The following is a 19,736-nucleotide window of genomic DNA, read 5'->3' as shown; positions in this document are numbered from 1 at the left end:
TTGGAAAGAGGCTTGGTTTCCTTTCATTCTCCAGGGTTTCCATCGGCTGTCTAGACAGAAATGTGAAGAACGGTAGCTCCGCGGTATCCCGTACTACGGGAGCTGACCGTGTGCAAAGCCGCCCTCAGAGCGCTCCGAGATCGGGGCGGGGCGGGGCGGGGCGAGGGAGACCCGCCCCTTCCATTCGCCTCGGCCTTAACCCCTTCCCATCCCTCCCCAGCGTCTCTTTTTCACCTCTGACCTCGGAAAGAAGTGGGTGGGGCCTTTGGGGGCGGAAGTGGCGGTGCATTGTGGGTTCGCCTAGAGTTGAGCCTGAATGGAAGTGGCGCGCCGCTGCTGACATTACTCGCGTCCGAGCGGCTGGGGTTCGGACGCCGCCGGGGATTCGGGTACCTCAGACCTCCGGTTCAGAGCGGCCCGCGAGGAGGCGGCGGCGAGGCGCGGCGAGCGTTGGTGGCGGGGCGGCTGTGTGCGGCCCCAAGACATGGCTCACAACAAGATCCCGCCGCGGTGGCTGAACTGTCCGCGGCGCGGCCAGCCGGTGGCAGGTAACCGGGACCCGGGTGTTCGAGTCCCCGCGCACGGGCGGGTCCGGGGGTGGGCTGACGGGGCGCAGCTTTCGGTAGCGGTGTTTCGGGACCGAGCTGTGCTCGGTCGGATGAAGCTTCGTGGATGAATGTTTGGGAGCCTGGACTGGAGCGAATAGGGGCACTTGTCACTCTTCAGTAAGGCTAAACGTTGCGAACAGGAAGGTGGATAGGAGGTTTCTGTGTGGCAGGGACTGAGGACACCAGAACTCAAGGGGCAGGACTTTGAAGCTTAGTCAGGAGTTTTGTAAACCTTTCAGGGTTCTCGGAAGGCTGTCGGTCTTGAGATGAAGGAAGGCTTAAGAGGAGGAAGGGCAGTTCCGAGCGGTGAAATGGATCCACACCGAGACTGGAGGTTTTTGTTTTGCTTAGTGTTTTAAAATCTTTTTTTTGTTTTTCTTTTTGAAGAATGGCTTTTGAGGACTTTTTCATCTTTGAGTTTGACCCAACAGACTTTAAAGTGTACAGTTGGATACGTTTTGACTAGATGTGCCCCCGCACACCCCCTGTGAAACGAAACAAGGATAGTAAACATAATCATCACCTCTTCAGGTTTCCTCCGGCCCTTGATAATCCCTCCCTCTGCAGGCAACCGGTAATCTGCTTTCTGTCACTATAGATTTAGTTTGCATTTTGTATAATTTTTAAAAATAAATGGAAACATACTCTCTTTTGGTAACGATCTCTGGCATCTTTCACTCAGCATTATTATTTTGAAATTTACACGTGTGCTTGTGTGTATCATTAACTCATCCCTTATTATTGGCAAGTAGTAGTCCATTGTTATAGCTACACCAGTTTAAATTAGATTTGTTCATTCATTCTTTGATGGTCCTTTGGGTTTTCAGTTTTTGGCTGTTGCATACTAACTTACTATGAACGTTCATGTGCAGTTCTTTGTATGGCATATATTTTCTTTTCCCGTGTGTAAATCTTTAGGAGAGGGGTGGATCATACAGTAGGTGTACATTTAACCTTTCAAAAAACTGCCAAACTTTTTTCAAAGTCATAACAGTTTGCATTCCTGCCTGTCAGTATGAGAACTCTTCTTTGCTCCATATCCTAACACTTGATTTGATCAGTCTTTTTAATATTACCCATTCTTTACCAACTGAGCTCTCAGGGAAGCCCCAGTAGGGGCTTAGTACTGTCTTATTGTGGTATGATGTTGAGCATTGTTTCATATGCTTCTTGGCAGTTCACATATCTTCTTTTGCAAAATGTCAAAATCTTTTGCTGATTTTAAAAATATTTATTTTTTTTCATTTGACTGTGCAGGGTCTTAGTTGCAGCACTTGGGATCTACATCTTTGTGTGGCACTGGAGATCATAAGATGGGGCATGTGGAATCTTTAGCTGTGGTATGCAAACTCTTAGTTGCAGAATGTAGAATCTAGTTCCCTGGCCAGGGATCCAGCCTAGGACCCCTGCATTGGGAACTCAGAGTCTTAGCCACTGGGTCACCAGGGAAGTTCCTTTGCTGATTTTTAAAATTGGGTTGTAAAAATAAAATAAAATTGGGTTGTTTTACTTTCGAATTTTTATGTTCTTTATATGTTGTAAATACAAGTCCTTTTTTGTTGTTCAGTTGCTAAGTCATGTCCAACTCTTAGCAGCCCCTTGAACTGCAGCATGCCAGGCTTCCCTGTCCTTCACTGTCTCCTGGAGTTTGCTCAAACTCATGTCCATTGAGTCGGTGATGCCATCCAACCATCTCACCCTCTGTCACCCCTTCTCCTCTTGCCCGCAGTCTTTTCCAGCATAGGGTCTTTTCCAGTGAGTTGGCTCTTTGCATCAGATGGCCAGAGTATTGGAGCTTCATATGCTTTTTCAGAGTCTTTTCTCAGTTTGTGGCTTGCCTTTTCATTCTCTTAACAGTTTCTTTTGAAGAATTAAAGTTTTAAATTTTAACTAACTTCAACCTAATGTTTTTTCTAGAAGATGTTTTGAAACAAAATTAAAGGATTTTTAGTGAACTATGCATGCTTACTAATTATATACACATCTTTAGTATGTCTGCCTAGTTATTTTAAATTGTTGGAAGAGAAGATTCTGTAGTCATTTTTTAATTCATGTTTTCTGATTCTTCTGGTTTGTCAGCTTTTCTTCACATTTTATATTAAATCTTCAGTCAGTAAAACCATATAAATGATGGATAAAAGTCTTATTGAAAGATAATCTAAATAAGTCTTAGGGTGAGGAAATGTTTTTCCTTAACAAAAATGAAATAATTTTCTTTATGTTCTAACCATTTTTATAGGCATTTTCACTTGTACTTGATAGTCATTGTACTTTGTTTCGATGAATTGATTACAGTTCTTTACACTTTTCTTTATAGGTCTTACTCTTCAGACATTTTAACTTTTTTCCCCTTGTTATCTCTAACTTAGTATTGATTTTTTTTTTTTTTTTTACAATTTTTTCCCCCTATAGAGTTATGAAGAAACCTCTGCACGTAGATGTCTGACTTCTTTTTTAACTTGGCGCATGTTTCCTGGATGCTTTATTATTAGAGTTACCTGCTACACTTATTTGTGAGAAAAACAAAATCATAACGATCTTGTCAAAAGAGAATTATTTTTTATTTGGAATTAGAAAAACAGCTTAAAAGTCAGAATTTTATGTAGTCTGCTCATAGCGATGACAAATGTCAGGATGCGGACTTCTTGGTAGATAGAGGGACGCGTATGTCCTGACTGGGGGGACAGCAGCCGGTGACGTGCTGAGCCCAGACAGCTCTATACCATGCTAAGAAAGAGAGTTGTGTGCTTCGCTTTTTTTTTTTCCTTCTCTTGGAGATGAAGGGTCAGGAATAAAAAAGTTTTCCTTTTTATTGTATTGGAGTATTTTGACCCCCGAAAGCTAAACTTTTCATTGTTGTGCTCACTGAGTCACTAAACCCACCCGATCTGAGCAGTTGTGGGCCCTAGACAGAACCCCAGGCCTCCTGACAACCAACTGGATCTTTACTGGTAATTAGGTCTGCTTTGACTTGTGACCCTTGTTAAAAAGTAAAGGGAATACGGCATAAAATTCTTGATAAATCTCTCTGAATTTACTTTAAAACTCTGTGTCCTAGAAGCGTTCATGACACATTGTGTGTTTTAGATAATGCAGGGTTGGCAGTGTTTTATACTACTAGAACAAGAAATGCTAACTATATTATTGCAAGCTTTAGAGAAAAATAAGGAATCATTCATATTCCCAATTTCTACCGCCTATTTTCTTCCTCTTATTTTTTTCTCATTAGAAAAGGAATTCATGCTTATTGTATAATTTCTTTGCTATTTTACACATTTAGGGAAATATGTTATGACTGCTAAATTTTCTCATTGTAAGCATTAGGATGACTTGTTCAGTTCAGTTGCTCAGTCGTGTCTGACCCTTTGTGACCTTAAGGACTGTAACACACCAGGCTTCCCTGTCCATCACCAGCTCTTATTAGTACTACACAAGTTCATAATTTTTCTGAATCAGGAAGAAGATGGTACTAATTATAAAAGTAATTTGTTCCCCACTGAAGTCCCTTTTTCTACTTAAACCAGACTTCCAGTGAGAGAGCTCCTGGAGATAGGACCTTTCTCCTTCTGAGGCTTTATTTCTGAAGAATTCTTTTTTTTTCTCCTTCTGAGTGATGGATTTTAGGTGAACACTTTGAAGAAAACTAGCTTCTCATTTGGAGAAGGCAGTAGCACCCCACTCCAGTACTCTTGCCTGGAAAATCCCATGGACAGAGGAGCCTGGTAGGCTGCAGTCCATGGGGTCTCTAAGAGTTGGACATGACTGAGCGACTTCACTTTCCCTTTTTACTTTCATGCATTGGAGAAGGAAATGGCCACCCACTCCAGTGTTCTTGCCTGGAGAATCCCAGGGATGGGGGAGTCTGGTGGGCTGCCGTCTATGGGGTCGCACAGAGTCGGACACGACTGAAGCAACTTAGCAGCAGCAGCAGCAGCTTCTCATTTCTTAAAGGCAGGTTGTTCAACATAACAGTTTATATATACTATGTGTAAAGAACTTCCTGGGAACTAACTGTGGGACTATAAATATGATAGTCTTATGAGAATAATGGTGACTTTGAAGTCATTTTGCTTAGCAAATATTTGTGTATACTTTGTGCTGGTTTTTGGGACTTGGGAGATGATTAAGATATAATCCCTCAGCTTAAAGAGCATATAGTTTTTTGGAAGTAGTAAACCATCATTTTAAACAAACTTTTGTTATAACAAGTGCAGTAATGACTCTTACAGAATATTATGGGATACTAGAGGTGATAAACCCAATTCTTAGTTTGAGGTTAGGGAAGAAGAAAGTGTTCAGGGAAGACTCCCCAGAGGAAGTGTATGTAAGTTATCTTGAATAAATAGAAGTTTGCTAGATAGAGGGAATTCTCTGGCAGTCCTCCTCTGACTGGCGAGGGCTGGGTTTTGGTCTCTAGTCAGGGAATTAAGGTCCCACAAGTTGCACAGGCAGATCCCAAAAAAAGTAGGCTAGATATATTGTTGGTTTTTTGTTTGTTGTTGTTGTTTTTGTTGTTTTGTTTTTGTTTTAAAGGTTTCTGTTAGGATAGGATGATGGTGGCGAGATCTCAGCCTTAAAGTGAGGATATGGATATGAGGATGGAGTGTTTGAGCCAGGTCCTAAAGGCTTTAGGGTATGATAAGGGATTTTAATATTTATATACTTTCAAAGCGCACTGGCAAACCGTTACCATTTCTTAAGCATTGGGGTGAGATGATTTGACTTCAGTTTAAAGACGCTCACTTTGATTGCTCTGTGTGTGATGAAAGAGACAAGAATGAGAGTGGGGAGACTGTTCCGGAACTTTCGAGGTTTCCAGGTGAAAGAATGGCGATAGTTTAGAAGTAGAGCTGAAAAGTCGTGGGCGTCCCTGGCGGCTCAGCAGCAAAGACTCTGCCTGCAGTGCAGGAGGTGCGGGTTCAGTCCCTGGTTTGGGAAGATCCCCTGGAGGAGGCATGCCCACCCACTCCAGTGTTCTTGCCTGGAGAATCCCACGGACACAGGAGCCTGGTGGGCCACGGTCCATGGGGTTGCAGAGAGTTGGACACGGCTGAAGCAACGAAGCGTGCACAGGCTGATCTGAGAGCATTAAGGGGAAAATGAACTTCCCTGGTTGCTCAGCAGTAGAAGGCGGCACCTGCAATGTAGGAGACGAGGCTTTGACCCCTGGGTTGGGAAGGTCCCCTGGAGAAGGGAAATGGGGGCCCGCCCCAGTCTTCTTGCTTGGAAGGTCCCAATCCATGGGATCACAGAAGAGTAGGACACGGTGTGCAACAAAGAGGGAAAATAGACAGGACGTGGATTGTTGGATTTAGAATGAGAGAAAGAAAGTCAAAACTTAGTCCTAGGTTTCTGCCTATGCAGTGGGATGATTGGTACCATGAGGGCTTATGGCGGGAGGGAGTGGCAGGTAGGTTGGAAGAGGTATTAAGATCCTGATTGCACAGGTAGAGATGCTGAGTACACAGCTGGATACATCGTTTGGAATTCAAACAAGTTCGAGTTGTAGATGTACATTTAAGGATCACTAGTGTAAAGACAGTATTTAAAAGCATGGTATTTGATTAGTCAGGATAAATAATGCTAGTTTCTCTGACAAACAACTCATCAAACTAAACGAGTCTAGTGTTATGGAAGCCAAGAGAATTTTTCAAGAAGGAAGGAAGAGTCAGATGTATGAGATACTGCTAAGACGTAAGATATTAGAGATGTTGGTAACCGCATGGAAGGGAGGAAACGTTGATGTTCTTGTGAAGGCGAAATGGAAAGGAATCCAGAGCAGTAGGGGCAGGATTTGCCTTTGAAGTGAGGAAAGACAGAGGATGAAAGAGAAAATGGCCAGAAAGGTTTATAACTGTAAAGGTGAGGTGAGTTTCCCGCCCAGTGGTGAAGAGGTTCTGTTGAATAGCAGTTATATTTGTGGACCCCATGTCCAGATCACCTAGGTTTGAATCACTGTTCTCTCATTTACTAGAAGTGTGACAGTTTTCAATTTATTTAATCTCTCTTGTCTTGATTTGCTCATCTGTAAAATGGAGACAATAACATTACGTATATTTATGTTCAGCTCAGTTGTGTCCGACTCTTTGCGACCCCATGGACTGCAGCACGCCAGGCCTCCCTGTCCATCAGGTGTTACGAGTAAATTAGTAAATCTATGTCAAGTGTTTTAAACAGTGTCTGGTATGTGTTAAACATAAGTTTCTTTTTGCTTTTTCTTTTCAGTAATGTATAACATGAAGCCATTAGTTGAAAAAGGGGTAGAGGAGCTTAGTATATTTTAAAAATGAGAAAAAGATGTGAAACAGAAGATTGCCTTTGAAATTGGTGATTGTAATTTATATTGTCACTCATCTGAGATTTTCTCTAGGAGTTGAGCTGCATAGGGGTAGGCCCAAAGAAATCAGGCGGTTGGGTTGCTCTAGGTCTGGGTTTTTCTCGGGAGAGTGTGACTGAGCAGCAGAGGGGAGATTAGGGGTTTGTGGAGGGAATAGGAGGAGCTCTCAGACGACAGTGAGAGAGAGGTGTAGTGGGGGAAGCTTCTTGTTTGTGGTTTAGCAGTAGAAATTAGGCTTCATGAGGGCAGGGGTTTTTTATCTCTTATTTTTAGTTCTGTTCACTAGTATGGTCCATGCATCTAGAATAATGCCTGTTACATCAGTTCAGTTCAGTCGCTCAGTCGTGTCCGACTCTTTGCGACCCCATGAATCGCAGCACGCCAGGCCTCCCTGTCCATCACCAACTCCCGGAGTCCACTCAAACCCATGTCCATCAAGTCGGTGATGCCATCCAACCATCTTATCCTCTGTCGTCCCCTTCTCCTCCTGACCCCAATCCCTCCCAGCATCAGGGTCTTTTCCAGTGAGTCAGCTCTTCGCATGAGGTGGCCAAAGTATTGGAGTTTCAGCTTCAGCATCAGTCCTTCCAATGAACACCCAGGACTGATCTCCTTTAGGATGGACTGGTTGGATCTCCTTGCAGTCCAAGGGACTCTCAAGAGTCTTCTCCAACACCACAGTTCAAAAGCATCAATTCTTCAGCGCTCAGCTTTCTTTATAGTCCAACTCTCACATCCATACATGACCACTGGAAAAACCACAGCCTTGACTAGATGGACCTTTGTTGGCAAAGTAATGTCTCTGCTTTTTAATATGCTGTCTAGGTTGGTCATAACTTTCCTTCCAGGGAGTAAGCGTCTTTTAATTTCATGGCTACAGTCACCATCTGCAGTGATTTAGGAGCCCAGAAAAATAAAGTCTGACACTGTTTCCACTGTCTCCCCATCTATATGCCATGAAGTCATGGAACCAGATGCCATGATCTTAGTTTTCTGAATGTTGAGCTTTAAGCCAACTTTTTCACTCTCCTCTTTCACTTTCATCAAGAGGCTTTTTAGTTCCTCTTCACTCTCTGCCATAAGGGTGGTGTCATCTGCATATCTGAGGTTATTGATATTTCTCCCGGCAATCTTGATTCCAGCTTGTGCTTCCTCTAGCCCAGCATTTCTCATGATGTTCTCTGCATATAAGTTAAATAACCAGGGTGACAGTATACAGCCTTGACGTACTTCTTTTCCTGTTTGGAACCAGTCTGTTGTTCCATGTCCAGTTCTAACTGTTGCTTCCTGACCTGCATACAGATTTCTCAAGAGGCAGGTCAGGAGGTCTGGTATTCCCATCTCTTGCAGAATTTTCCAGAGTTTATTATGATCCACACAGTCAAAGGCTTTGACATAGTCAATAAAACAGAAATTGATGTTTTTCTGGAACTTTCTTGCTTTTTCGATGATCCAGTGGCTGTTGGCAGTTTGATTTCTGGTTCCTCTGCCTTTTCTAAAACCAGCTTGAAGTTGGTTTTCTAACTTTAGATGATTTTCTAAAACCTATTGCTGAAGCCTATCTTGGAGAATTTTGAGCATTAGTTTACTAGCGTGTGAGATGAGTGCAATTGTGTGGTATTTTGAGCATTCTTTGGCATTGCCTTTCTTTGGGATTGGAATGAAAACTGACCTTTTCCAGTCCTATGGCCACTGCTGAGTTTTCCAAATTTGCTGGCGTATTGAGTGTAGCACTTTCACAGCATCATCTTTCAGGATTTGAAATAGCTCAACTGGAATTCCATCACCTCCACTAGGTTTGTTCGTAATAGGCACTTAATAAGTATCTAGTAAATAAACTAAATGAAGTATAATAATCTGGGTGAGATGGTAGAAGTGGTCAGAATCTGGATGTATTTTGAAGACAGATCTGATAGGATTTGCTGATGGATTGGATGTGGGATGTGTAAGAAAGAGATGGATCAAGGATAACACCACAGCTTTTGGCCTAAACTGTTAAAAAAAAGGATGTTGCATTTGCTGAGATGGGGAGGACCTTAAGAGGAGTTTGAAAATTGAGAACTCAGATTTGGATACCAAGCCTGAGACATCTGTTAGACATCAAGTGGAGACTAGTAAGTCAGGTGACTTGATACTTGATTCTGGAGTTAAGGGAGATGTTTGGCGCAGAGTTACACATTTGTGAGTCATTAGTGCATTGGTGGCTTTTAAACTTGTGAGACCATGTGAGACACCAGGGCAGTGAGTGTAGAAAGAAAGGAGGTACAAAGACAGAGCCCTGGGACAGAACATGGAGGAGCCCGGGAGGTAAGGATGAGCTAGTAAAGGAGACTGAGAAGGAGAGGCCAGGGGGAGAGGAGAGCAGTGGGAGGGTGCAGTGTCCTGGAAGCCTTGTGAAGAAAGGGATTCAGGAGCTCCCTCTGAGTTAAAAAATGGTCAGTGTTTGAGAACTGAGAGTTGACCATTGGACTTAGCAACAGAGAGGTTACTAGTGATCTTGAGTGGTTTTGTAGAAAATGTTCAGTTGCTAAGTCGTATCCTACTCTTTGTGGAAAATAAAAATAGAAAAAAATGTTCTTTTTATATATTTTGGTTGAAGTCTCTGGACACATGTTAAGACTTCACTTAGATATGATTTTAGGTAGATATTTATACTTAGTGATTTTATAATATAAATCAGCTAAAATAGATGATTTTAAAATTGATTTTATAAGATTACTTCCCCTATTATTACACGGTGATTCAGAAAAAAAAAGGCCAAAAGTTAGTTTTGCTGAAATTAGAATCGGTGGTAGTTGTTTGGTGGGTGATTTTGGTTAGTATGCTTCTCACCCTGATTCTTCTGGGCTGTAGGATAAGGTCTGTAAAATGGAGAAAGTGTTGCCAAAATCTTGGCTGTCTGGGCACCACTGCCAAACAGAAGTACGGAGACAGAGTTATGGAGACGGAAAGAGTGGCTTTATTACTTTGCCAGGCAAACGGGGAACACAGGAGGCTATTGCTTCAAAAACTGAGTCCCCCTTCCCTGAATAGGGAGAGGTTAGATAGTCAAACTGGGGTATGTGGTAATTATCAAGGCAGTAACAGTCTTCATTCCTTCAGGTTTCAGAAGGGTGGGGCTGCTGACAGGATTAGGGTGTGTGCAGTGGGCTCCTGATCTTGTGAGCCTTTCTGCTTCCCTTCATCTTGCCTCAGGTGGTTTCCTTGCTGCTGCTCCTCTGATCCCCATCTTGATCACAGAGGCATGAGTCTTGCCTTTAAGGAATGGGGACAGAAAGGCCTCCATGCCCAGGAGGCCCACAGGGCCCTGCTCGGCAACAGAAGTTCCAGTTTCATATTAAAAAAGCGTAATAGGAATTTCAAAGAATTGATTTAATTTATTTCATTATCAGTTTTCTAGTACTATATCTTTAAAGGTTTTAAGGCAGTAACTTTGTAATATAGTGGTTTATTTTTTTAAATTTAATTTTTTTTTTTAATATAGCAGTTTAGAACTTATGTGTTTCTGGACATTCCGTTCACTGGTAATTTCTTTTGCTGTTGTATTTGATTGTTGATTTCTAGAATATATGTTGTCCTTAAAAGTTCCAATGTGGTGCCCTTTGAAAGTGTAGTATAGGTTGAGAGTATTTTATGAACAGTCCCATTAAAAATATTGTAAGAAGGTGATTTTGAGAATTGTTAATTATAGAGTTTTAACCCAGAACATTTTCATTAATGAAAATTATTACCTTCATGTTATTTAGGAAGATTCTTACCTCTGAAAACAATGTTAGGACCAAGATATGACAGTCAAGTTGCTGAAGAAAATCGATTCCATCCTAGTATGCTTTCAAATTATCTGAAGAGTCTGAAGGTAAGAAGCAAAACATTTTTGATATTGATTCAACATACTTTATCCCTTTCTTGTTTTTCAGGTGGCTTTCTAAAATAAAACTTTTTACTTTGAAATAATTAACTCAGAGCAAGTTGCAAAAATTGTACATAGAGTCTATGAACCCTTCTCTCAGTTTTTCCCAATGGTGACATCTTACGTGATTGTAGTATAATATGAAAAGCAGGAAATTGACATTGGCACGGCAGTGTTGGCTGGATTGTAGACCTGCACGTTAGTTTTTCCCGTGTTTATGAGCATTCATTTGTGTTTGTGTGTGAAGTTCTGTGCAGTTCCACCTGCTCACTTGTTCTCTGTCTCTAGTTTTGTCATTTTGTGAATGTTATATAAATGGAATGAAACAGTTTGTGACCTTTCAGGATACACTTAAAAAAAAAAAGTTTTAAATTTGTTTTTGGCTGTGCTGGGCCTTCGTTGCTGCTCTCAAGCCTTCTCTAGTTGCAGGGAGTGGAGGCTGCTCTTTGTGGCGGTCTGTAGGCCTCTCACTGCGGGGGCTTCTCTTGTTGCGGCGCTAGGCACGTGGGCTTCAGTGGTTGCGGTTGCTGTTCCAGAGCACAGGCTCAGTTGTTGTTGCTCACGGGCTTAGTTGCTGGCAGCATGTGGGATCGAACCCACGTCTCCTGCGTTGGCAGGTGGATTCTTTACCACTGAGCCACCAGGGAAGCCCCTGGGATACACTTTTTTCACTAAGCATAATGCTGCTGGGGTCCTCCAGGTTTTTGCATGAATCGATGAAAATTGTGCTCATATTTATTGCTGAATAGTATTCACTTGTGTAGATGTGCCAGAGTTTAACCATTCTCCTCCCACTGAATGGTTAAGTAACCATTTAGCCACTTTGAGTTGTTTCCAGTTGTGGGGAATTGTGAATCAAGTTGCTGTGAGGGTTTATGTACAGGTATTTATGTGAATGTTAAGTTTTCATTTTTCTGGAACAAATACCCAAGACTAAGATTGTTGAACATGTGGTTAGTTTTAAAGAAAAGTGCCAAACTATTTTTCTGAATGAAACGTTGCAATTTTTTATGTTATTCTGACATCACACTGATTATATTAGTTTCTGGGCTTCCCTGGTGGCTCAGATGGTAAAGAATCTGCCTGCAATTCAGGAGACCTGGGTTTGATCACTGGGTCAGGAAGATCCCCTGGAGAAGGGAATGACAAGCAACCCTAGTATTCTTGCCTGGAAAATTTCATGGACAGAGGAACCTGGTGGGCTGCAGTACATGGGATTGCAGAGAGTCAGACAGGACTGAGCGGCTAACACCCCAACAGTAGGGCTACTTTGACAAATTACCAGAAACTGGTGGCTTAAAACAGCAGACACTTATCCTCTAACAGTTCCGGAGGCTAGAAATTCCCCAGCAAGGTGTTGGAGAGGTTGGCTCTTCCTGGAGTGTTGGAGGAGAATCTCTTCCATTCTTTTCTCCTAGCTGCCAGTGATGGCCAGCAGGCCTCAGTATTCCTAGGCTTACGGCTCCTCTAGCTGTCTCTGCCTCCTTGACACTCTCCTTGTGTGTGTCAGCATCCAAATTTCCCACTAATAAGGACACCCTAATCCAGTATGACCTCATTTAATTAATTTTTTTCGGCCACACCATGTGACTTGCAGGATCTTAGTTTCATGACCAGGGATTGAACCTGTAGTGGAAGCTTGGAGTCCTAACTACTGAATTGCCAGGGAATTCCCCTGTGTGCCCTCATCTTGACTATATTTGCAAAGACCCCATAACCTTCTTTCAGATAAGGTTATATTCATAGGTACTGGGAGTTAGGACTTGAATATGTTTTTAGGGGGCATAGTGCAACCCGTGACACGTACCATTGTTACTCTTTTAAGTGGTGATCTATTATTGAATGCTCCTTGGAAGAATAGTTAGGACAAACCTAGACAGTGTACTAAAAAGCAGAGACATCAGTTTGCCACCAAAGGTTCATATAGTAAAAGCCATTAGTCATGTGTGGATGTGAGAGTTGGACCATAAAGAAGACTGAGTGCTGAAGAATTGATGCTTTTGAACTGTGGTGCTGGAGAAGACTCTTGAGAGTCCTCTGGTCTGCTTTGAGATCAAACCAGTCATTCCTAAAGAAAATCAATCCTGAATATTTATTGGAAGGACCGATGCTGAAGCTGAAGCTCCAATAGTTTGGCCACCTAATGAGAAGAGCTGACTCATTGGAAAAGACCCTGCTGCTGGGAAAGATTGAGGGCAGGAGGAGAAGGGGGTGACAGAGAATGAGATGGTTGGATGGCATCATGGACTCAATGGACATGAGTTTGAGCAAGCTCTGAGGATGGTGAAGGACAGGCAGGACAGGCGTGCTGCAGTCCGTGGGGTTGCAAAGAGTCGGACACGACATAGCGACTGAGCAGCAGGTAGTACATTCAGCAAATGCTGGTGCCCATTACGTGCGAGCTTCCTGTTACAGGACAGTAAACATGCCACGTAGTTTTTGATAACCTGTTACTTATCCCTGTTGGTGTAGTTTGGGTCTTCATTTTGTATCTTTTATTTTAGCTTCCTTATAAACTTTTAGTTTCTATCTTCATTATTAATATACATTTTTGAAAGTCATAGTTAACATTTGTAGAGCATTAAGTATTCCTAGGCAGAGCGTTTAAAGAGCTTGGGCTTAGAAGCCAGTTCGCCTGGGTTTGAATTCTAGTTTGCCACTTACAGCTTTGTGGTCAAGTTACATAATCTGTTTGTGTTTCAGTTTCCTCATTTGCAGATAAAATTTGTGCATGTAAAGCATAGAATAGTGCTTGGCACAGAGTAAGGACTTCATTTAAATCTCACAACAACTCTATGAGGTGGATACTGTTATTATCCTTATTTCATGGATTGGGAATCTACAAGGAAAAATGATTATGTATATATAATATGAGTATATGTGTATATAGATTAAAAAACACAAAGACATTATTCACACAGACATATGACACACACAGACACACATTTACACATGTACATATTTATGAACTCAGTGCACTGGTTTTCTTAGCTAAAGTATTCATATATATTTAGAGAATTCATATTGTCTTGCTCATCCCCACTTTTCCTTCCCTTCTTACTTTGGACCTAGAGACAGACGGTAAGGGTTCTAGCTCTAACTTGTGAGAAGCTGTATTACGGCATTCACGTCTTTGTGTTTGGCAGCCTCCCACCTAGAAGCAATGCTTCCACCTTTTCCCTTTCTGTTTGCCATGAAGTAATGGGGCCGGATGCCATGAGCTTAGTTTTTTAATATTTAGTTTTCAGCCGGCTTCTTCCATCTCCTTCATCCTCATCAAGAGGGTCTTTAGCATATGCATTAGCAGACACTAAAATTCCTTGGACCTTATCCTTCTGAGCAAGGTAATATAACATCTGTATAGAGCAAACAGTCCAGTCACACATGTCGGTTTAGGGTTTAGTTCGGTGTAGCTGAAATGTTGACATTTCCTGGTGGCTTAGTGGTAAAGAATCCGCCTGCCAATGCAGGCAATCCCTGGGTGGGGAAGATTGCTGGGTCGGAAAAATCCCCTGGGGAAGGAAATGGCAACCCACTTCAGTATTCTTGCCTGGGAAATCCCATGGACAGAAGAACCCTGCAGGCTACAGTCCATGGGGTCGGACATGACTTAGCGACCAAACAACAGCAGCTGAAATATTACTGAGTCATTAAACTATTAAAAGTCTTTGTCATACATTAAGTTCATGTGGCTCTAGTGTTGCAAGCATCCATTTAGCGTTAATGGCTAAGACTTGAGTTATATCCTTACCAGTGCTGTGTATAATCTTTTTTTTTTTCATTTATTTTTATTAGTTGGAGGCTAACTACTTCACAATATTGTAGTGGTTTTTGTCATACATTGACATGAATGTGTATAATCTCTTGTACATAGAAAGTCAAAGTTAAGAAAGAAAAGGCCTTGTCTGCTGGGCACATGAAGTTATCCTGAGTTCAGGTCTGGCTTATGTTTCTCTAGCTGAAGATTCCCCAATAGTTTTCTTCATATTTTTCTTTTAATTGTAGCATATCCTTGAAGGTGGAGGTGTGGATGACAATCCCCATTACAGTCAGGCTTCCAAGAATAGTCTGTTCGTGAGCATAGCAATGGTTAACAGCACGTACTGCCATTCTTCTTGTCCGGGGATCATCAGTTAGTATGGTGTGCTCCTTCTCTTGTGCAACCACCTCAGCAAATATGGGAGGACCATTAGGTTGCTTCACCCAGTCTTTACCTCTGGTTGCATGTATTTCATTTGTGTACCCAAACCCTTCATCATCTCTAACTGTTAGTAAGGTAGGAGGTTATCCTCATTTTGTACTTAACACTTAACATGTGGGAAAATCAGGAGTCGGGCAGTTCTATCATGTTTATTAATAAATACATCATCCTTTCATCCTTTCCTTCATTTTGTAAAGTTATTTGGATTTCTCTTTGGTAGTCTGGGTCTGTAACTCCTGCATGGACACAGATTCCTTTTAACGCTTAATTGGAGCATTCCTTAATTAACCCAAAGTGCCTGGGAAGCATTTCGATTCCAATACCAGTTGAAATAGCACATATCAATATTTTTGTAAGTCTCTGTTTAGATAAAGAGTAGAAATCCACTCTGGCAGTCTCAGGAGTAGCTTGGAAAAGAGCTAGTGCTCCTGGGCTAATTTCCCAATACTCAGTTGTTTCAGTATAGGAGTCTGTTTTATGAATCTGTAAATTTGGAATAGTTTTTCTCATCAAAGGAGTTTCTGATTTTCTAATAGGTCTATTATTTAAAATATTGAGAGGAGTATTTAAAGTTAGTTCTCCAGTTTTTATAAGAGCCCTCTCCAAGTTTAATTAACTGCTGTTTAAGCAAACCATTCATTCTTTCAAACCAACCAGCAGCTTGAGGATAATAAGGAATATGAAAGATGCATTGTATATTACATTCCTCGGCAAACTCTTGTATTAACTTACCTTCAAAATGTGATCCATTGTCCCTCTGAATTTGAAGTGGAACACCATCGTATAAATTAATTATTGCCTCTGTTTTAATAGTATTGGTCTGATTGGCTTTCCTGAAGGGAGTGGCCACTAAACATCCAGAATGGGTGTCCATAGCAGCAACCAGTTCAGTTCAGTTCAGTCGCTCAGTCATGTCCAACTCTTTGTGACCCCATGGACCTCAGCACACCAGGCCTCCCTGTCCATCACCAACTCCCGGAGTTTACTCAAATTCATGTCCATTGAGTCGGTGATGCCATCCAGCCATCTCATCCTCTGTCATCCCCTTCTCCTTCTGCCCCCAATCCCTCCCAGCATCACGGTCTTTTCCAATGAGTCAGCTCTTCGCATGAGGTGGCCAAAGTATTGGAGTTTCAGCTTCAGCATCAGTCCTTCCAATGAACACCCAGGACTGATCTTCAGGAGGGACTGGTTGGACCTCCTTGCCGTCCAAGGGACTCTCGAGAGTCTTCTCCAACACCACGGTTCACAAGCATCCGTTCTTGGGTGCTGCTGGAGCTTGAGTTCGGCTGTATTCAGATGAATGCTGTCCCTGTTCTAGCTACTTCTAATAAATCATAGGCGGAGCGACAGACGTAGGAAACTACATCAGTATTTGCTTTTTAGGTGGGCTTTTTAATGTTGAAGTGGAATCTGTTTTGCTTATATTCTTGTTTCATCATTTGTTTGGGGTTAATTTATTTCATTCAGTGCCTAAGTTCTCTGTCTCAAATAAGACTTGGATAAGTGATACACTCATTGTTAATATGTTGACAGAGTGAACATAAAATCTTCAGTGTAGATGAATGAACTGGCCCAGAATATTGCCATTCAATCAACTTATTTTGAAACAGATTCAGTAACTAGGAAATCTTCTTTCTTTCCTTTTGCCTAAGGTTAAAATGGGCTTGTTGGTAGACCTGACAAATACTTCAAGATTCTATGACAGAAATGACATAGAAAAAGAAGGAATCAAATATATAAAACTTCAGTGTAAAGGGTAAGTCATGTATTAAGAGTCTTTAATATTGAAACCTTTTGCTGAAATTTGTCATCTCTTCTTAAAAAACAAAATGTTTCTGTATTACTAGACATGGTGAGTGCCCTACAACGGAGAATACTGAGACATTTATTCGTCTGTGTGAGCGGTTTAATGAAAGAAACCCACCTGAACTTATTGGTATGTTTGGCTTTACTTTAGCCACTGTTAAATATCTTATTTTGTGATTGGGTTTCTATTCTCTTTTTCCAAATGGGTTGATATGGAAATTTTTTTTCTTTTTAAAGTAATTGCCAAGAAGTGTTTATTAAAGTAATAGTCTATTGAGAACTGGTATTAAAAATTAAAATGTTGTCTATTCATGATAATATTGTGGTAGTGACTTGGATTAATGAATGCTTGTTATTTGCCTGGCAGGCTTGGTGGGAAACTATAAATGAATGAATGAAGGAGTGAATGATTGTAATCCTCATAACAGCTCCCTGTGGTAGGTGGCTGTATCCCTATTTTACAAATAGGAAAACTGAGTCTCCGAGAAATTAAGCAGTTTTTCCTTGTTCATGTGTCTAATAAACTGTTTAAGCCAAGTTTGTAATCAGTTTCTGAACCAAGGTCCAAATCTCTAATTACGTGTAACACTGATGTCTAGATTGACCACGTAAAAGTGAAAAAAATTCCTGTGTTATAAAATAACCAAAACAAAGCAAAATGCCATTTGAAAAGTTGAGAGCAATATTTGAGGCATATATAATAAGATAAAAAAATGAATATTCTTATGAAAAGGTTCTATAATTCTTCAGGCCAAAGAGGCCTTCCTCCATAGAAGAATATGGAAAACAATGAAAATGCAGTACAGATAGCCAAGAAACATGAAAAAAGTGTCACTCTCCCTTGTTAACAAGACACACAAATTAAAATATATGTTGTTACCTTCCGCCATCAAATTCACAAAGGTTTAAAAATCATAATGTCAAGGATTGGATGAGATGGATGTACTCATACATTGTTAATTAAGGTGTTAATTGATACAGCCTCTCCGGAGGGCCATTTTGGTGATTTCTAAAGGTCCTTAAAAGTGTTCATATACTTTGACTCATCAGGGGCACATCTAAGAATTTATTTAAAGGAAGTAGTCATAGATGCACATAAAGATTTATGTAAAAGAAATTTATCACATCTTCCTTTGTAATAAGAAAACCCTGGAAACAGCTTGCATGTCTGATGGAAGCAGATCATTTATATGATACAGTATGCAGCTTATCTAGTAGAAGAACAACAGTATGGGCCTACATGACATAGTATTACGGTGTTTATATTTACACATTCACATGAATATATGAGGTATACATATATTTAGGATACAGCTAGAAGATACACAGCCTAAAGTAGCATTGAACAATGTATTGAACATTTATTGGAACAATTAAAAACTTTTTTCATTTGAGATAAACCATTATAGGGGTAAATGCTAAATGTACTTGAAGAATTCAAGAAGACTTAATGTCTGGCATCAGGTGTCATGATTTCAGAAACATTAATACTATCAAATTGATAAATTGACCAATTGTATTGTTGGAGGGGCCTTAGGAAGCATTACTGTGAACTAGCTAATGGAGGTGATGGAATTCCAGCTGAACCATTTAAAATCCTAAAAGATGATGCTGTTAAAGTGCTGCGCTCAGTATGCCAGCAAATTTGGAAAACTTGGCAATGGCCACAGGATTGGAAAGGTCAGTTTTCATTCCAATCCCAAAGAAAGGCAGTGCCAAAGAATGCTCAAACTACTGTACAGTTGCAGTACTTTTACATGCTCACAAGGTAAAACTGCTCAAAATCTTTCAACCTAGATGTTCAAGCTGTATTTAGAAAAGGCAGAGGAACCAGAGATCAAATTGCAGCATCCTTTCGATCATAGGAAAAGCAAGGGAATTCCAGAAAAACATCTATTTCTGCTTCATTGACTATATTAAAGCCTTTGACTGTGTGAATCACAACGAATTGTGGAAAATTCTTAAAGAGATGGGAACACCAGACCACCTTACCAGCCTGCCGAGAAACCTGTGTGCAGGTCAAGAAGCAACAGTTAGAACTGGACATGGAACAAGGGACTGGTTCAAAATTGGGAAAGGAGTACGTCAAGGCTGTGTATTGTCACTCTGCTTATTTAACTTATATGCAGAGTACATCATTCAAAACGCTGGGCTGAGTGAATCACAAGCTAGAATCAAGATTGCTGGGAGAAATATCAACAACCTTAGATATGCAGATGATACTACTTTAATTAATGGCAGAAAATGAAGAGGAACTAAAGAGCCTCTTGATGAAAGTGAAAGAGGAGAGTGAAAAAGCTGGCTTAAAAGTCACTGTTCAAAAAACTAAGATCATGGCATCCAGTCCCATAACTTCATGGCAAATAGATGGGGAAACAATGGAAACAGTGACAGACTTAATTTTTTTGGGCTCCAAAATCACTGTGGATGGTGACTGCAGTGTTGAAATTAAAAGATGTTTGCTCCTTGAAAGAAAAGCTATGACAAACCCAGACAGTGTATTGAGAAGCAGAGACATCACTTTGCCGACAAAGATCTGCATAGTCAAAGCTGTGGTTTTTCCCGTAGTCATGTACAGATATGACAGTTGGACTATAAAGAAAGCCCGGTGCTGAAGAATTGATGTTTTTGAACTGTGGTGCTGGAGAAAACTCTTGAGAGTCCCTTGGACTGCAAGGAGATTAAACCAGTCAATCCAAAAGGAAATCAATTCTGAATATTCGTTGGAAGGGCTGATGTTGAAGCTGAAGCTGTAATACTTTGGCCGCCTGATGTGAAGAGACAGCTCATTGGAAAAGACCCTGATGCTGGGAAAGACTGAGGGCAGGAGGAGAAGGGGACAGCAGAGGTTGAGACGGTTGGAGGGCATCA

General features: G+C 41.2%; 1 protein-coding gene across 2 annotated transcripts in view; it reads left to right on the top strand.

The window, feature by feature from the left end:
• The first annotated feature begins 278 nt into the window (after positions 1-278).
• The window catches only part of RNGTT (RNA guanylyltransferase and 5'-phosphatase), a 223,844-nt gene continuing 204,386 nt past the window's right edge, over positions 279-19,736 (top strand). Inside the window, exons 1-4 of one of the 2 annotated variants that reach the window (XM_043438970.1) lie at positions 279-548; positions 10,692-10,801; positions 16,712-16,815; positions 16,907-16,995. In XM_043438970.1, the coding sequence (XP_043294905.1) occupies positions 485-548; positions 10,692-10,801; positions 16,712-16,815; positions 16,907-16,995 (367 nt within the window). In that variant the 5' untranslated portion in view covers positions 279-484. The remainder of the gene's footprint in view (positions 549-10,691; positions 10,802-16,711; positions 16,816-16,906; positions 16,996-19,736) is intronic. The other variant, XM_043438969.1, reaches the window with a different exon arrangement.

This window comes from Cervus canadensis, chromosome 20 (assembly GCF_019320065.1).
Source record: "Cervus canadensis isolate Bull #8, Minnesota chromosome 20, ASM1932006v1, whole genome shotgun sequence".
NCBI classification, from domain to species: domain Eukaryota; kingdom Metazoa; phylum Chordata; class Mammalia; order Artiodactyla; family Cervidae; genus Cervus; species Cervus canadensis.
The sequence above is the reverse complement of the archived record's forward strand: the minus strand, read 5'-3'. Positions and strand labels throughout refer to the sequence as shown.